The 17,934-nt window shown below is 36.7% G+C and overlaps 1 protein-coding gene across 1 annotated transcript in view; it reads left to right on the top strand.

The window, feature by feature from the left end:
• VhaAC39-1 (V-type proton ATPase subunit VhaAC39-1) overlaps window positions 1-14,152 on the top strand; it is a 40,483-nt gene extending 26,331 nt beyond the window's left edge. Inside the window, exons 3-7 of the mRNA XM_067145122.2 lie at window positions 740-918; window positions 6,979-7,136; window positions 7,450-7,626; window positions 12,459-12,536; window positions 12,618-14,152. Of these exons, the coding sequence (XP_067001223.1) occupies window positions 740-918; window positions 6,979-7,136; window positions 7,450-7,626; window positions 12,459-12,536; window positions 12,618-12,779 (754 nt within the window). The 3' untranslated portion in view covers window positions 12,780-14,152. The remainder of the gene's footprint in view (window positions 1-739; window positions 919-6,978; window positions 7,137-7,449; window positions 7,627-12,458; window positions 12,537-12,617) is intronic.
• Window positions 14,153-17,934: the final 3,782 nt, after the last annotated feature.

The raw sequence follows: 17,934 nt of genomic DNA, 5'->3' as shown, positions 1-17,934 counted from the left end.
ACTGAGCAACATGCAGGAAAGACATAAACATCAAAATATGAACAAGGACAGACTCCAAAGCTTCACATATCACAGTCTCCATATAAACAGCCTGTCTGATGATGATGATGATGATGATGCTTATTGTTTAAAGGGCCTAACATCTAAGGTCATCGGTCCCAACAACCTGTCTCATGAAATCCAATACCGTACCTACTGATAGCCAATATTGCTAGGATCTTACCATTGACTCCGTTCATACAATTGACTATTTCAAGATGACATTGTATGAAGACGTGGAGATTGTCCTTGTCCTTTTGTTTTTTCATGTTTGGCCTTTTCTTTCTGTTGCTCCCTTTTCCACTGCTTGACCTGTCATTGCATTTTGTCCCATTATATGTTTGTATCTTTCAATGTATTGTTTTATCTTTTGTAAATTTAATATTTTAATAATTTTAGTGAAAAATTGTGGGGACTAGTGCAATATTGTTTCTAGAAATATTAAAGTAGCTTCAAATTATACAGTACAGTAGTGACTTAACAAGCAAGTGGTATTCCCAGGATATTTTTTTACTAAAATATACATTTTTTTTGTGAGCTTTTCTCTCAGATTATAATTTCTGGTCAGTTGGTGCAGGGTAAGATGAAGTTACTAACAAACCATACATTTCAAAGTTGATGAAATGTCAGTTTCACATTATAGTTTCTTAAGCATAGTATGTGAATTTTGTGTAAAATGTTTTGTTTTTGTCTTATCTAGGTACAGCTACATGATTGACAATATCATCCTACTGATCACAGGTACTCTACATCAGAGACCTATTTCAGAATTGATTCCAAAGTGCCACCCTTTGGGAAGTTTTGAGCAAATGGAAGCAATTCATGTGGCAGCAACACCTGCCGAACTTTACAATGCTGTTCTGGTTGACACCCCACTTGGTATGTTTCTTATGATAACTGTAGTGAATTGAAAAATTATTTATCTCTAGAGATACTGGTAAAAATTCAATTGAAAGTTCAGAATAATAATTATATCCCATTGTCAAATATGAGTGAAATATTAGTTCTGTATTATCAGTGTGGTTATGCTTTATTGGCTTAGAAAGGAGAAAAGCATACAACAATTATCTGAAACAATGCCTTAAGTAGCAGATATGTCAGATGCTTCATCAATTCTATATCCTGTGTTCACCAACATTAGTGCCACTGGTCACCACTTGTACCGCTAGCATCTGGGAAATGCAACCATTTTCAGTGTTCCCAGGCTGGAACAGTGTGTGGCGTGTGAGTTGTGGCATGTTGGATTTCTAACTTATCTTTTGCTCCCCATTACATTTTACCATCAGGGTAATACAATATTTATAATAAATTTAAATAACTACTGTTGTTCACAAGGGAAAAAAAAATAACATGTTTTCAAGAGGAAGGGGCTAATAGGTGTGTAAATTGTTACATGTCTCTGGAATGACCTTATGAGTAACTTTGAAATACTAATTTTGAAAAATTTTGTAATATGAAATGGTAGTGCTAGAGAGCAAAACCTTGGCTGAATGGTCAGTATTGAGTCCTTCACTTCAGAGGGTACCAGGTTCGATTCCCAGCCAGGTCAGGGATTTTAACCTTGGCTGAATGGTCAGCATTGAGGCCTTCAGTTCAGAGGGTACCAGGTTCGATTCCCAGCCAGGTCGGGGATTTTAATTACATCTGATTAATTTTTCTGGCTTGGGGACTGACTGTCTGTGTTTGTCCCAACATTCTCCTCTTCATATTCAGACAACACACCATGCTATCAACCACCACAGCAACACGCAATAGTGATTACATCCCTCCACATAGGGTTGATGTCAGGAAGATTTTCTGGCTGTTAAACAATCATCTGTTATCATTTATATGACAGTTCACATCACAACCTCACAGGTGTGGGGAAAAGTGGTAGACTTTCCGGGTATTCGTGTACATGTTGAAGAGATAGTACAGAACAAAAATGGCCAACTGGACACCACTTGGTTCTGAACCCACAACCTTCCAATTTTGCAGCCTGGGTCATATTTTTTCTGTTGAAAAAGGATCTCTCTAGTGTCCCGTTAACCAGTTTTGTTACATACTTACCATACCTTCGGTATGTACTGTTCGAACTGAATATGACCTACGGTGTTGAAAGTTTATTTCTAGTACAATGCGATTGTAAAAATGAAATATTCCCTTACTTTCTACTTTCAATTGGTGTTGAAGTAATTGATAATTGCAGAGGTATTACTCTTCACTATGCTTGTTAAAGAAAAACTTTTACTTGAAATAGGTTATTTATTTTTTCTTAACAGAAAAAAATCTTAATTTTGATAGAGTTTCAGTAAATATCAGTAATTTTTAGTATTTCTTGTGAGTCACAATAGTTCACACAATAAATACTTATCTACATGATTCCATTGCTTGCAACAATCATCTATCATCAACAATTGTGATCTCTTGTACATCACTTCCTATTAACCACAAAATATTCAAACTGTTCATTTTACAAGAGTTCCTTTTCAATAAAAGTGAAGGCTGTCTGCTGCATGGTGTTTTGCTGTATCCTGAGAAGGATGATGATATGGTGGAAGATATCTGGAATATCACCCTGTTGGTTGAAAAACACCCTTGAAAAAAGATGTTGCATTTCAGTTATAGTTCTCTGAATTTCCTCATTAACAGCCGACGACTCAAACATTAAGCATTATACCTCCCACTCCAACAGTAAACAGGTGTCTGACTGTCTACAGTTGCCTCTACTTTAACCAATAGCAGATGGCTCTTGACCAATAGCATGCTTACTTTGTCAGTGACAGTCCATGTGGAGTACTTCAAAAGCATGTCGGTCTTGAAGCCAGTTCGCTTCTCAGGTTTCCAGTGTTGCACAGCTGTACACAGTTCTGTCCAGTCTCGCTGCTTGCTCTCAGTGGCTATAGAGTTAAAATACTAGGCTTTACTTGATTATTTTCCTCAGATCATAAGTGTGAGTTGTGTTGGTCTGTGTCATTAACGATTTGGAGACCTTGGGAAGGCTATAGGGTCGGTGGAACACCTTCACCTGACCGTAATGCCATGTGCTGACCATAAACGTTTACATGTTAATATGTGGCCCATTGTGCGGAAAGGGAACCGCGGTCGGCAATGAAAATTTTGCAGCAGAGTTGTAGAAAAGTATTTGTGGTGTAAAAATTGCGTTTCTATGTTTAGACTTCTTGCACTACTTATGGGTGCAAGTTATGCAGCAGTTCAAATCTTTGCCACTCAATATCGTGAAAACTTTGTACAATTGGTAAGAATTTAGTAAAAGCTGTAATTGTGTTTTCCTCAAAGTACTGTTTTCTTAATAGCAACAGTCAATATCTTCTGAAGTATTGCACCTAGAAGCGTGAACTTCTTTAAAAAATGTTCAGTATTTTATGCCAGTTTTAGAACCACAAGAATCTCAAATGAAAAGTATGACTTTAGGTCCCTTTTCGCACTGTGGGTCACATATTATTGACTAGTATGGTGTCCGATGTTGTTTCTAGCAGTTGCACTCCTTCAATTAGTGGCTCCAGATCAAACAATTGTGAGGGGCTACTTTAGAAATTAAAAGCACTCACTGTGAAGAAGAAGAAGAAGGAGAAGAAGAAGAAGCTGTGCGTGGTAATAATAATGTTGGGGTGGTGAAAACTGTAACAGGCACTCTGTCTAAACAGTCTCTAAGGTTCATGTGCAATACGTACAATTACATTAAGGAAAATAAATTTGGCAAAGGGCCAATTATGGATACAGCTAAAATTCTTAAACTGCGTAGCTTATCTAGTGTCAAAAATTTCATTTTTAGGTTCTGTATTGAATAGAGATTTACATTCAAAATTATTAGGTATGGTATGTTGTAACTAGTTCATCAGCCTATATATAATGACTACAAATCTTAGTATTGAACTAAGAAACTCAATTTCATATATACCACTATGATTACAAAGTAGTTAACGACCTATATTTTTCTTACAATGTGAAAAAAGCTTATTCCACTTTTGTAATTTTAACTGTACAAATATTTTGGTGTACACCTTTCTATATTCAATTTTAATGATAAAAACCCTTTTGTACATATGTAAAGTAATTCAGTTCAAACACATACATTTTAAAAAGTACCGATATTAATTTTAAGAAACGAAATGTACTCTGTTTCCAATGTGTTTGTCTTACTTCTTAGGCTGATGATGGCATACCCTATCGTTGAAACCGGTCCCAAATAAATAAATGTGATGACTTTATTATAATTATGACTATTTCTTGTGTTGAATAGGTGGATCCCATACCTAACAATTTTGAGTGTAGACAAGCTTAGTAAATGTGTTAAGAGAGGACCCAGAATCATCTGGAATGTTGTAAAGAGTAGAAGGAATAACAATCCAGGTCCACAATTTGACATACAATGACAATCAACTAGTAAATGCAAAGAGAGCAGAAGGTTTTGTTAGTTACTTTCACAGTGTTTGTTTCTAAACCCCACACATATGAAGGGTCAGGGGAAAGAAAACAGTTAAGTCAACTTCCTTCAAAACTCAGAAAAATGAGATTTTAATTTCAAAACTTTGCTAGATAAATAAAAAGTTAAAAAATCATGTGATTTGAATAGCTGAAGTTCGAAATGCAGTAAACTGAATTAAGCTCAGTCCAATCCCAGTATATCACCACTAACTCGGTTACAGCAAAAAGTTGACTTACCTGATTTTTCCCGTGACTCTTTGTATGTTATTAAGAAATCAGTCTATATTGACAGTGCACTGTTTATTGTTAAATAAAATAACCGTAAGCTGGCATTAGGTAGTAAGATAGCTGGTCCACATAAGATATTACCATATGTCCATAAGGGATGTGTGGAAGTGGTGGTATTCCCATTGTGTTACATATGTCATTTGATTTTAAGAACTAACATATTTCCTGATAAGTGCAAAATAAATAGAATATGTTCCTACTTTTAAGTCAGGTGATAGATCCAAGATTGAAAATTACAGGCCCGTTTTTATAATCTTTGCTCCAGCAAAAATATTTGAACAAATAATATTCATCTTGATTTTTAAAAAGGTAAAATCTTGTATTTCTGAAGTACTCTTGCTGGACCCCCATCAGTCATAAAAGACTGACAGTAACAGGATATTTGAAAACCGGTGCAATTGCTCGGATATTCTATGCTTATCTGTCACCTCCCAGATTTCCACATTCCTAGTAAAACTATTGTGTTGGTGTCTCACACAATGACGCCGGCCCCATGGTGTAGGGGTAGCATGCCTGCCTCTTACCCAAAGGCCCCCGGCCAGGTCAGGGATTTTTACCTAGACCTGGGGGCTGGTTCGAGGTCCACTCAGCCTACGTAATTACAATTGAGGAGCTATCTGACGGTGAGGTGGCGGCCCCAGTCTAGAAAGCCAAGAATAACGGCCAAGAGGATAAGTCGTGCTGACCACACGACACCTCGTAATCTGCAGGCCTTCGGGCTGAGCAGCGGTCGCTTGGTAGGCGAAGGCCCTTCAAGGGCTGTAGTGCCATGGGGTTTGGGTTTGGTTTTCTCACACAATGACTTTGTCTACAAGCAGCTTACGTTTCACAATACACTGCAATGGAGATTGTGTACAACATAAATTCATTCAACAGGCCATATGTTGAAGGGACAGCATTCGCTCAAATTAAATTATTTTACATTATGTCATGGAACCATAGATAGGGATTATGAATTTTTTCATTCAACTGGTATTAGTTGTATCAACATTTGACTGTACGAGGATAGGTCCCCAATTACAATAGACAGTACAATTTAAATATTACATGTTAAGATTAATATCACAAAAGAAAAACAGAAATATTATAAAATAATGCAAGTAAATACAATTGTTTAGTAATGAAAAAACCTGAGTCAACAAACTATAACACATAATATCGTAAACATGTAATCAGTGATATGTGAAGCCTTCTCTTCTGTTTCAACTCAGTTAGGTTCTTCAGTCAGCCAAAACTAATTTTGAATAAATAAATTTATAAACTACCTGAAAAAGAAAACATTTCATGGTTTAAGAAACAATACCATGTATCTGACAGTGCTCTTCCTATCCATTATTTTCTTTAAGACTGGTCATGCCTCCTAGCTGCATACAGATATTCAGTCCATCAGAACAATTTTAGTTGTGTTCATTTTCCTATGCCTGTGTGTAAAGGAAAATGAACCGTAACTATATTATAGTATACTCCAGGTGTACGTAAATACCTCATGCAAAACTACATTCCTGCAAAAGGTTCATGAGCAGAAAAGATTTCAGTTTGCTCGGCAGTATTACAATTAGACCTCTGTTGATAGTCAAAGGGTTGTCTTCTCTGATGAGTCTTGTTTCTGCTTTGTTGAACAGATGGGGACGTTGGCATGTCAAGTGAGAAACAGGAGAGCTAATACCTTGCAACCGTTGCTGGAAAAATACAATTCTGGGGAATGTTTTCATGGGATTCTCTGGAACCACTTACATATGTGGAAGGAACTCTTGACTGATTTGGTTTCAAATCCATCATTACAGATCATATACTGTACACCCACACATGCTAATTGTCTCCCCTGTGACAGATGCAGTCTTCTGGCTTGCTAATCACTACCCCATAGTCATATTGATGAGATTCGTTGTACTGTTCTTGTGATCACTGCCATAGTGATAACATATCTAGTTACTAGTATGTCTTAAGAAGCAAACTCTGAGCAATATCAATTGACACGTCTATCCTCGACGATGTTGCATGCTGACGACTGTGATGTTTGGCCCCTTGAAACAAAAATTTGGATGAACTTTTTGGCAATGTATATTGTGATAAGTATTTTCTCATGTTGTGTGAACTGCTATTTTGATCATTCTAATATATAATGATGAAAAGTTTGTATTCATGATTTTGATCAGTGACCGTTCAAAATTGTTGTGTTTATCAGTACTAAGAAGGTTTTTTTATTTTATTTTTTTCTTCCAGCCCCATTCTTTGTAGACTGTATCAGTGAACAAGATTTGGATGAAATGAACATTGAAATCATACGTAACACTTTGTACAAAGCATATCTCGAAGCATTCTTCAGCTTTTGTAAAGAGCTTGGTGGGACCACAGCTGATTCAATGTGTGAAATTTTGGCTGTAAGTATGTACAAAGACGGTTTCTTATATTTTAAAACTTGTATGCTTAAGGAGTTCATTGAATTAATTGGGATTTTCTTGTTGTAACCAGGATTCTTTCAATATCTGTGCATAGTAGAAATTTCTGTATCATCTATATTTTTCAGGTTTGTTGGCTTTTTGTTTAGTGATTGATTTTTTGAGGGTCCTAACATGAAGGTTATTGCCAGCCCCCCCTCTCTTTCTTTCTTTCTTTCTTTCTTTCTTTCTTTCTCTCTCTCTTTCTTTTGTTATAAACCATCACTTTTACCTCCTTTATTTTACTTGGTTATAGTTTGAAGCTGATCGTCGAGCAATCATCATTACTATTAATTCATTTGGGACGGAGCTTACAAAAGATGACCGTGCAAAACTATATCCCCGATGTGGCAAACTTCATCCAGATGGATTGGCTGCCCTGGCACGTGCTGATGACTATGAACAAGTGAAGGCTGTGGCAGAGTATTATGCTGTAAGTTCATGCCATAGGAACTAGCAATATGACTGTAGTATGGATGCAGAACAATTCTGTATACGTAAACCTATCGCCTCTACTTTTCTTCTTCTGCACCTGTTGGGTAGTGTTGTGGAATCTTCCTTTACTGTCTATTTTTGTACTTTCATCTCGAATACCCTTGGCCAATTTATCTATGTTTTTTACTTATCCACCTTGTCTTAAGTTTATCCCTTATCTTGCTCCAATCACCTTCCATTCCAAACATTGCTCTTGTGGTTCTGATTTTATCATCCTGTTAGCATAGGCAAACTATATCAGTGTGCTGATCACTAGTCTGAAGGTCTCCAAGTCTTTTCTGTGTGTCTGTATTGGTCATAGAAGCCTTCTATGCTTTTCTGAGCATGCTTCTTGGAAATTTCATTTCTACTCCCTGGATCCTGATTTCCTGTCTGTGTTGTAATGTGTTTTTTTCTTTTCTTTTTTCAGATATCAATTTTTCAATGTTTTAATGGTTTTTAATAATTATAAAGTTACCACTTTCTCTGGCAATCATAGTTGTTTAAAGTGATCATCAATAGATGGCTCTAATGTGGTTGAGTATATTGACTTCTTTAACACAAAATATCTTCCTGTTATTTATGAATGTTGATTTCTTTGGTTATAAGTTAAGTTGATTGTTGTATTTTAATGTAAAATGTCAACACCCAGAAGTTGTAAATTGCCAGCAGACACATTCTGTTATGTTTGCGGACATAATATTGGGTCTAAACAATTGAAACAATTGTGCTCAGCACAGAGTTCTGCGAGACGTACCATGCTTATTTTGGTGTGTTACTTGTGGCAGCTGCCAGTCTACTTTAGTGTTGGCTAGGTGAAATAAGACAATTTATGCTATTTGCAATTCTCCGAATATGGCGAGACCCTACAAATAATCACGACAATCGTTACTTTTGTATGGTAGAAGATATTACACATTCCAAAGTACCAAGAGGAGAAAATGTATTTCATATCCTAGCACACCATCTATTGCTCCAGTACCACAGTGTCTGTCATCAACTTGAAGGCAGGTTGGATCCTCAAATAGCACCACCAAAGATTGTGTATGTTTCTCCTTCATATTAATTCATAAAGATAAAGGAACTGAGGAATTCTTTTTGGAGGAATTAAAATGGCACATCCCAGTATCAGAAATGGACCAAATTTAAAAACACATTTGTAAGGTGTGCAGAGATTTGTGGTAGAACTTTAGTGAGTGTGAAGGAAATGGAGACACCTTGGTAGAATGGAAAGGTGAAGGAGGGTGTTAGAAGAAAGCATGGCAAGAATAGAATAGAGATAGGGAAGAAGGAAATAAGATGAAGTGTCAGGAAGTTAAGTGTAAAAATGTGGTAAATGGGGGAAAAGGGAAAAATAAGATGGTTTCCCACTTTCACACCAGGCAAATGCCGGGGGTGTGCCTTAAGGCTATAGTTGTTTCGTTCCTGCTCGTAGCCTTTTCCTATCCCATTGTCACCGTAAGATTTTGTTTTTGTCAGCTCTCGTGGTAAACGCAAGGGATTTCATGACAAGGTAGCATCTGTTGATAACCATAATAGGTATAGACTTATCTGTGTCAGTGCAACATAAAGCAAAATTGTAAAATTTGTGTGAACTTGAGCTCTGAAGGCTCTACCGTTTGAATCACTCTGCCCAACATCCAACATATTATGATATTAGTAGGAAAGATCACAATATGAAGATAAAGTTGGAATTCAAGAGGACAAACTGGGGCAAATATTCATTTATAGGAAGGGGAGTTAGGGATTGGAATAACTTACCAAGGGATATGTTCAATAAATTTGCAATTTCTTTGAAATCATTTAGGAAAAGGCTAGGAAAACAACAGATAGGGAATCTGCCACTTGGGCCACTACCCTAAATGCAGATCAGTATTGGATTGATTGATTGATTGATTGATTGATTGATTGATTGATTTGGAAGGAATTTTATGAACAAATTCCAAAATGATTCAGGAGGCCACGTAAAGAAATTAGTTTAGTTACAAAGAATGTCTCATGTGTTTTTTTGTCAGCTCTTGTGGTAAATGCAAGGGATTTCATGACAAGGTAGCATCTGTTGATAACCATAATAGGTATTTGCTTTGATCCTGTATTGACTTAACTGAATCTATTAGGGTAAAGGAACTATTATAGTTTTATTTTGAGTCCACCTTGTCAATACACCTTATAATGATAGAAAATTATTAATTTAACATACATGTTTCGGGAAAATCATCCATTCCCTTCATCAGTGATGAATGATTTTCCATCCATTCCCTTCATCAGTGATGGATGATTTCCTGAAACATGTATGTTAAATTAATAATTTTCTAATATTATAAGGTGTATTGACAAGGTGGGCTCAAAATAAAACTATAATAGTTTCTTTAATAGATACAAGGTAGCATCTAGTGAGACATAGAAATATTTATCTCATTTCACTACTCCTACACAAATGCCAAGTACTATACAGTATGTGCCTGCACTTAACCATTAGCATACAAAATTCTTTCTCGTGTAGTCCTGCACTAGTCGTATTTTTTCTTCAAAAAAAGCTGTATATTTACAATATAATGAAGATACAAAGTCTGACTCACAAATATTATGAATTAATTTATCAATCTAGATACACACTACAAGCAATAAACATGTAGTTAAGACAGTTTGCCCCTTTCCTATTTGTATTTCTTCTCTGTGTGGTACTTCTTGAAGCAAATTCCAGGATGAAATCCAGATTTCTTGGTGCAGGTGTTGCAAAAATACACTGTTTCTCTTCTTCTGCCCTTTTTTGGCCTGTTATTGAAGTGAAGCTTCCCATTCAGGTGTTCTTCTTCATTACTGGTTGATGGTCATCCTCTCTTGTCGACATTTCGGTTACGGACATTACCAACCAACCCTCGTACCAGTTCTTTCCTGTATTGCCTTGGCCTCAGTGGCTTCTGCTGCTGTAATTTCCTCTCCATGTTGAATAATAAGAAGCTGTTCACCACACAGACATCCAGCAAACAGAAGAACAGTTTAAACAACCATTTGTAAGATTTCCTCCCAAAATTATATGCTGACGTATAGTGGTCGGATATGTCCACTCCTCCCATATGGTCAATGTAATCGCAGATCATTAAAGGCTTCAGAATAGAATCAACAACCTTCCTACTTTTAGGTGTGTATTGCTACATGCTGATGTGCCATTTATTCAACATTAGCACAATCCTTTTGTCCTTCCATGAAAGACCAACCATTTTATCCTCCTTCCTGAATGCATCTTCTTCAAAGCAGTTGATTTTATTTGAGTTGGCAATCCTTTATGTTTGTATTCACTGTTCCAGTTGTGTGCAACCTTAATTTCAGCAGTACCTCTGCCAGATCACAACTGGTATAGAATCTGTCGGCGTAGATGTGGAAGCCAGCAGTACCATTGATATTCTGAAGCATCTGTTGGCATAACTGAAGAACATTTCTTGTTGTAAGCAGATAATTCGGATGTGTCAGTGCATTTGTTGTAGGAGAACCATAGTATGGAATGAATGAGCACACAAATGCTGTCTTTGAATCTGCTGCAACAAATATGCGCAGTCCCCACTTAGTAGGTTTCTGGGGATTCTGACACTTGAAAATGATGCCTCCTTTGAAGCTCATCGTACTTTCATCTATAGCGATATTACGCCCTGGAACATAATACTCTCTAAATTTCCCTTCCAAATAGTCCACTACATTACGTATTTTGAAGCCCCTGGTTCTAGTAGCAGTAGGACTAGGAGGGCACACATCAAACATCCAAAACATGGTTAGAAAACGATCTCTGGAACACATATCTTTGAAAAAATGAGCATTTGTCTACCCAATCTTCTGTAAAATAATCCTTTATATGTGGTTTAGGATTCATGCCCATATTGAGTACTACACCGAGAAAAGCCCTCATTTGTGCAATTGTCACAGTCCAGTTAGCCCAGATGGTCCTCTCCCTCCCATGGTGTATTCATTTGTATTTTTTCCCTTGCATAACAGTTAGCCTCATCAACAATTTGTTGTACCAATTATTCCGTAAAAAATAATGTAAAAAATTCAACGGGAGTAGATGGTCTATTACCTGCAGGAGGTGAGAAACCACTAATCAAAGTGTGTGCAATTTCTTTACAAAGTTCAGATCAGCTGGGCGATAAACTCTCCAACCATCGTCTGGTTCACTACTATTTGTATCGCTTTTATTCTCGCTTCCAACTACTTTCATTTCACTAGAATTGTCATCATCACTCCCAGAAACATCGAACTCACTGTCCATAACTGATAATTCATCAGTCAATTTCATCTAAAAAGTGAGCTATATCAGACGAAGTAGCACTACTTTGTCTGCGCACCGCCATTTTCACAGCTGACTAATGTAAACAACAGCTCGTTCTTCATTTTTCCTATAAAACTCGTGAAAGTTTTAACGCATTTAGAAGGCTGTGATATTCTTAAAGGTTGTATACAATAACTATAGATAGTAGCAGCACGCATAATTGCTTCACACGCGTATATATTTACCGTGGAAAGAGCTGGCGGGTATATGCCGACATACGTCCAGAACAGGAAACTAGGATGTCGGGAAATGCCTGACAGTTGTCCGCTGAGGGTTAATTCTTGATGGGGAATCAAACCCACATCCGTCTGGGTGATATAATCAGTTGATAAACAGAGTAATCTGTGATATTCACCATTAATGATTCTAACTTATTGCAATTTTGCATCTGTGGTACTTTTTATTGTGTTTACCCTCATTCTTTTTGGTTTAATAGTTGCATTCATCATGACCTACTTGTTATATTTCAGGAGTACAGTGCTTTGTTTGAGGGTGCCGGCAATAACCCTGGTGAGAAAACTTTGGAGGACAAGTTTTTTGAGCATGAGGTAAGATAGTATTTTGAGTTTTAATACAGATGGTTTGTTATTCTGTATAATATTTTAAAAATCTTTTCTTTTTTCTTCCAGGTCAGTTTAAATGTAAACGCATTCCTTCAGCAGTTTCATTTTGGTGTATTTTACTCTTATCTCAAGCTGAAGGAACAGGAATGCCGAAATATTGTCTGGATTGCAGAATGTGTAGCTCAGAAACATAGGGCCAAGATTGATAATTACATTCCCATCTTTTAAAGATTTTGGATTTGCAGCCTGGCTTGAAATTGTTAATACATCTGTACATGGTAAATGGTGTTATATGCTCTTAATTGTGTGTATACTTCACCATAACCTCACTAAAAAACTAAATTTTACTGTACTCACTGCTGTTTCAATTGGTAATATTAAAAATAGACACTCATAAAATCTTTATCTGTATCGGTTACCATCTGATTTTTGTCTTTAAAGGAAAACCTCATACACTGCTGTAAATAGTTTGTTGTTGTTGTATGAATTGTGTATTGTCTTGCAGTGGTCTCTGTGTGAATTTTTAAACGTCTGGTATCTGTTTCACATGCCATTTTAGAAGGGTTTAGGTAGGATATTGTGTGTTGATAACCACATGCTACGATGGTCTTCTTTGTTTCATAAAATGGACATTAGTCTGTGTCAGATTCTCTGAGAATGGAAAATTGCTCTGTTTTATTATGAGCATGTTCTCATCCTTGAAGGTACCGGTACTATTATTTTCCTTTTAAAGCCAGGCTGTCAAAATGAAGTATTTGAACATACATTAAAACACAAAATATACTTAAAAAGGAGTATTTAGTTCATCATTCCATTTCTTTGTGTACTGTGGTGGATGGAACAGAAAATTAGGTGTACATAGAGTATTATATGAGTATTATAGGTGTAATTTTGATCCTGATATTACAATGTAACTGGGATTATCAATTGACAGCACAGTTATCAAACATAGAGGAAGGTATTTTTGACTATGATACAGCTGTTATAGTTGTGTGTTATGATCAGCTTCTTTACTGATTATGCCAGTTTTATATTTATAATCTTAGAATACCATCTTATGTGACAGTTTCCTTGGTTTGGGATTAAAAAGATAAAATTTTGTATTCTTTTTGTGAACATGTGTGTGTTTTATATGGACACAGTCACAAGGACATGCTACAGTCAGACAGGTTTCATATCCGTACTCCATGTGAATAAAATGTGTATAACTGCGAACGTTTCTGAAAATGTTAATTTCTTAAAGTAGCACACCATTTACCCTTTGTACAGTGGGGAGAAATAGAATTATTATGATAAATATCAACCTCTTTGTTTCCTAATACAAAAGAACTGGATTCTTCAGAAATATATGGTAAATATGTCACTAACACTTAATTCATATGATCACATTTGCAATCTGTTTCATACATTTACATCATTTAAGAGATTTAAAAACATGAAGCTGATTTTTTTTTTTTTACAACCCATTTATATTTATTGTAATACATTTGTATATAGCAAGGTTATACAAAGCAAAGTTTCGGATATTTTCCATTGTATGATGTATTTAGTTGTAAATATATTGTAAAACTAATTCTGGTAATAAAAGTTGTGCTACACAAGGTTTACAACTGATAAGAATAATATAAATGTTACTAGTCCACCTATTCAATACATTGGGATTAATAAGATAAGATTTTCTACTCTTTTGTGAGTGTGTGTTCTATGGACAGTCACATGGACATATTAAAGTTAGATATGTTTTATATCCCTACTCCCTGTGAATAAAATATGTATAACTGTAAACGTCATTGAAGAATTGAATAGATGGACCAGTAAAATTTATAGAAATAAAACTTGCAGAGTATATGATCACATTGACATCTCAGGTATGAAAATGACATGCTTATGACTTAGGGCAATGATAGATCAGTTTATAATCACTTTCTCCTTAGAATTTCTATCCTGGAATAGTTTTTTTTTTTTTTCCCCTCCTACAGGTATATTTACTTTATAAAAGGAAATTTAGCCTTCTGGGAGGATCCAGAACACCATAGTTCAAAGAGTGTTTCTTTTTTTAATTGACATTTATGACCCTGTCTTTTTTTCATGGGCAAGTTGTGCTGAATGTGTCTTTGCCTATCTGTAAAACCTTATAACATCAAACCTGTAATTAGACCTACTCATAAAAAAATTAGAGAAATTTGTCGTCTTACCTGGTTGATGTTTAGCAAAGCATTCCACTATGCAGGGTGTTCCCAAACACATGGAAAGTTATCAGGGGTGGTAGTACACCCCAAAAGGATACAAAAAGTTCCTACGAACCTATGCCCTACGGTCGATAGTTTACGAGTTGTAGACTTTCCAACTTTGCAAGGTTACCCACGACTGCTTACTTGCAATCAATAGCTGTTAGAGCGTGATGTCGGAGAGAGACCAGCTCTCTGCAAGGCGTCCGCTTCTGATCACAGGTTCAGGGACTGCAATGTTTTAACAAAATGATTAGCTTGCGTGTCTCTCATATACCTGCTCAAACTGCCTTTGGGAATAGAGGATCATCATTTCTTCGCTCCAGCAAGCCAGGTGCGGTTGTGTACGAGCCTCCTCCAGTTTGTCCTATGCATCCACAGATGAAGCTCATATATGCGACGCCAGTTCACATCTCTAATTTCAATATCTGTTTCTCCCAAACATCCTGAGGTCTTCCTTTTGGTCTCTTCCCAAAAAACATTGTGGTCAAAGTATGTTCGAGGAGTCGCATGAGGATCCATTCTTTTCATGTGACCATACCATTGCAATCTCTTCACTTCGAGTCTCCAGCAAGCTTCTTTCCAATACAAGCCATTGCCGGATATCCACATTCCTTAAATTACACATTTTTGTTTTATGTACACAAGAATGGAGAAACTTCATTTCTGTTGCCTGAAGATAACTCTTTGTTGGTCCAGTAAATGTTGCTGCTTCCAGGGGCCTGTTCCACGAACAAATTTGCATTGCTGCTACACTGTGCTGCTGGGCACCATTTACTAACCAATGTAAGCATATACGAATTTGTTCTTTTTCAGAAAGGAATTGACTTCTTTTTGTTGCATGTTTCAATAAATGATCGATCATTTCAAGAATATATAGTCAGCCTGTGTTGGGTTAATACGAAATCTGCCGCGATATTACGTTGAAGTGAGGTTATGAAAATTAATCCTGTCTTTGTATGTTCTATTATTGTATTCATCACTGTCCTCACTTGATGCTAACAAAAGCTCACGTCGTAACGTGTTTATATATCACTAAACCAAATTCTACGCCGAGAAACTAATGTACATACTTGTTAATTCACATATGAAAAGGGAATCATCTCTTTGCAAGATTTATGAAAACTTTTCACTTCATTTCTTTGCACTTTGCATTTCTGTACCAATAGAGGAACATAACAGGCTTGAAAAGTGAAAAGATTCCTAACTTTTCACTTTGCAAGCTAAATCTGAAAAGTGATGGTGGAACAAAATCTGAACTGAAAAGTGCAAAGTGAAAAGTTGCAAAGTTCGTTCGTGGAACAGGCCCCAGGCCATACGTCAATATAGGTACTAGATATATTTTGTACAAGCTGATCTTGGAAACTAACGGAAATGTTTCATCCCAAAGTATTTGACATACAGCGTGACAGAATTTGGAAGCTTTCTGTATTCTGTTGCTAATCTCTTGATGTATGGTATTGTCTGATGACAGAACACTACTGGAAGTTGTCTACAATATCGATCTCCTCATCTCCTATTCTTAGATGAACAGTTGGAGAGTTTCTACGCATCACCAAGCCAACTGTCTTTGTTTTGCTGATTTTGAGACCTAAGGTTGTAAAAGCTTTATGCCAGAGATCTAATCTAGTTTGTACTTCCACTTCTGTCTCACCCCATACCATTACATCATCAGCAAAATCCAGGGCATTAGTTGTTGGATCCTTTCTTTTAACTGCTTTTTAAACTTCATCCATTATGATTATGAAAGACAAATTCCTTGCTGGATTCCACTCTTTCGAACCAACCTGACCTTCCATCCTGGTCCTGGACACAACACTTGTTTTCATTATATAATCGTTGTACTCGTGCTATGATGTCATCAAGCACTTATGTCTCAAACATTCCCATATATGCCTGCGTGGTACATGATCATATGCTTTCTCGATGTCCAGAAAAACAGTTATAAGTGTTTTACCTTTCTCCCAATACTTCTCATAGAGCATTCTGATGGCAAAAATAAGGTCTAAATCCACGTTGTTCCTCCTCAAGTATAGATTAAATATATTTTCTAATCCTGCTCTCAAGGATGGATTCGTAGATTTTGAGGCCATGTGACAGCAGAGTTATACCTGTGTAGTTGGTACATTTGTCACCTTTTTTCAACAATGGGATGATGACTCCTTGCTTCCAGTCATCAGGTATTACATTTTTTTTTTCCAGATTCTAATTAGTACCCTGTACATCCACTGTTGTCCAACCTCTCCTTGTCCAGCTTCATGGCTAAATGGTTAGCGTGCTGGACTTTGGTCACAGGGGTCCTGGGTTCGATTCCCAGCAAGGTCGGAAATTTTAACCATCATTGGTTCATTTCGCTGGCACGGGGGCTGGGTGTATGTGTCATCTTCAACATCATTTCATCCTCATCACGATGTGCAGGTGGCCTACGGGAGTCAAAAGACCTGCACCTGCCGAGCCGAACCTATCCTCGGACACTCCCGGCACTAAAAGCCATACACCATTTCATTTCCTACTGCTTTGATCATCTCAACACTTAATTCATCTGATCCGGTTGATGTGTTGTTTTTCAGCTTAGATATTGCTGTCTCTACTTCCAACCATGTCAGACTAGTGATATTTGTGCTGCCAAAATCATAAGGTTTGTCGTCTAATGGAGTGGTGAAAAATGAAAATTTCAAAGTTTCGAAGTTCCTTTGGAACTCCTGTAATGTCTTATCCCTAGTCAACTCACCATTAAGAAGTTCTACAGATTGAACAGATTCATTTCGAGTTCTTCTATTCTTAACAATACTGTAGAACAGTTTTTATTATTTCCATCCTGCATTATTTTGGTAGCGAGATCTTCCCTGCTTTTCAGCTACAACCAACTGTTTGACCTGTAATTTTTTCTTTCTGTAAAGTGACAGCTTCTCCTCTGTTTCATGTTTCCTCTATTTCTCCCAGTGTTCTTGCTTGATATAAGGATCTTCTTGCACGGTTTCTGTCATTGATAGCCTTTTTATTATCGTTCCACCAGGCAGTTTCTTTAGGTTTTCTTATTTGACTCTGTCGCCTACATACTTTTTCTGCTGTACCAACCACAACCTTCTTTAGAGTATCCCATTCTTCATCTACCAATTCCAGTTCTTCTCTCGGCAACAACCTGCGGACACCTT

The sequence above is a fragment of the Anabrus simplex genome, chromosome 4, assembly GCF_040414725.1.
Source record: "Anabrus simplex isolate iqAnaSimp1 chromosome 4, ASM4041472v1, whole genome shotgun sequence".
Classification (NCBI taxonomy): Eukaryota; Metazoa; Arthropoda; class Insecta; order Orthoptera; family Tettigoniidae; genus Anabrus; species Anabrus simplex.
This window is presented reverse-complemented; position numbering and strand designations above follow the sequence as displayed.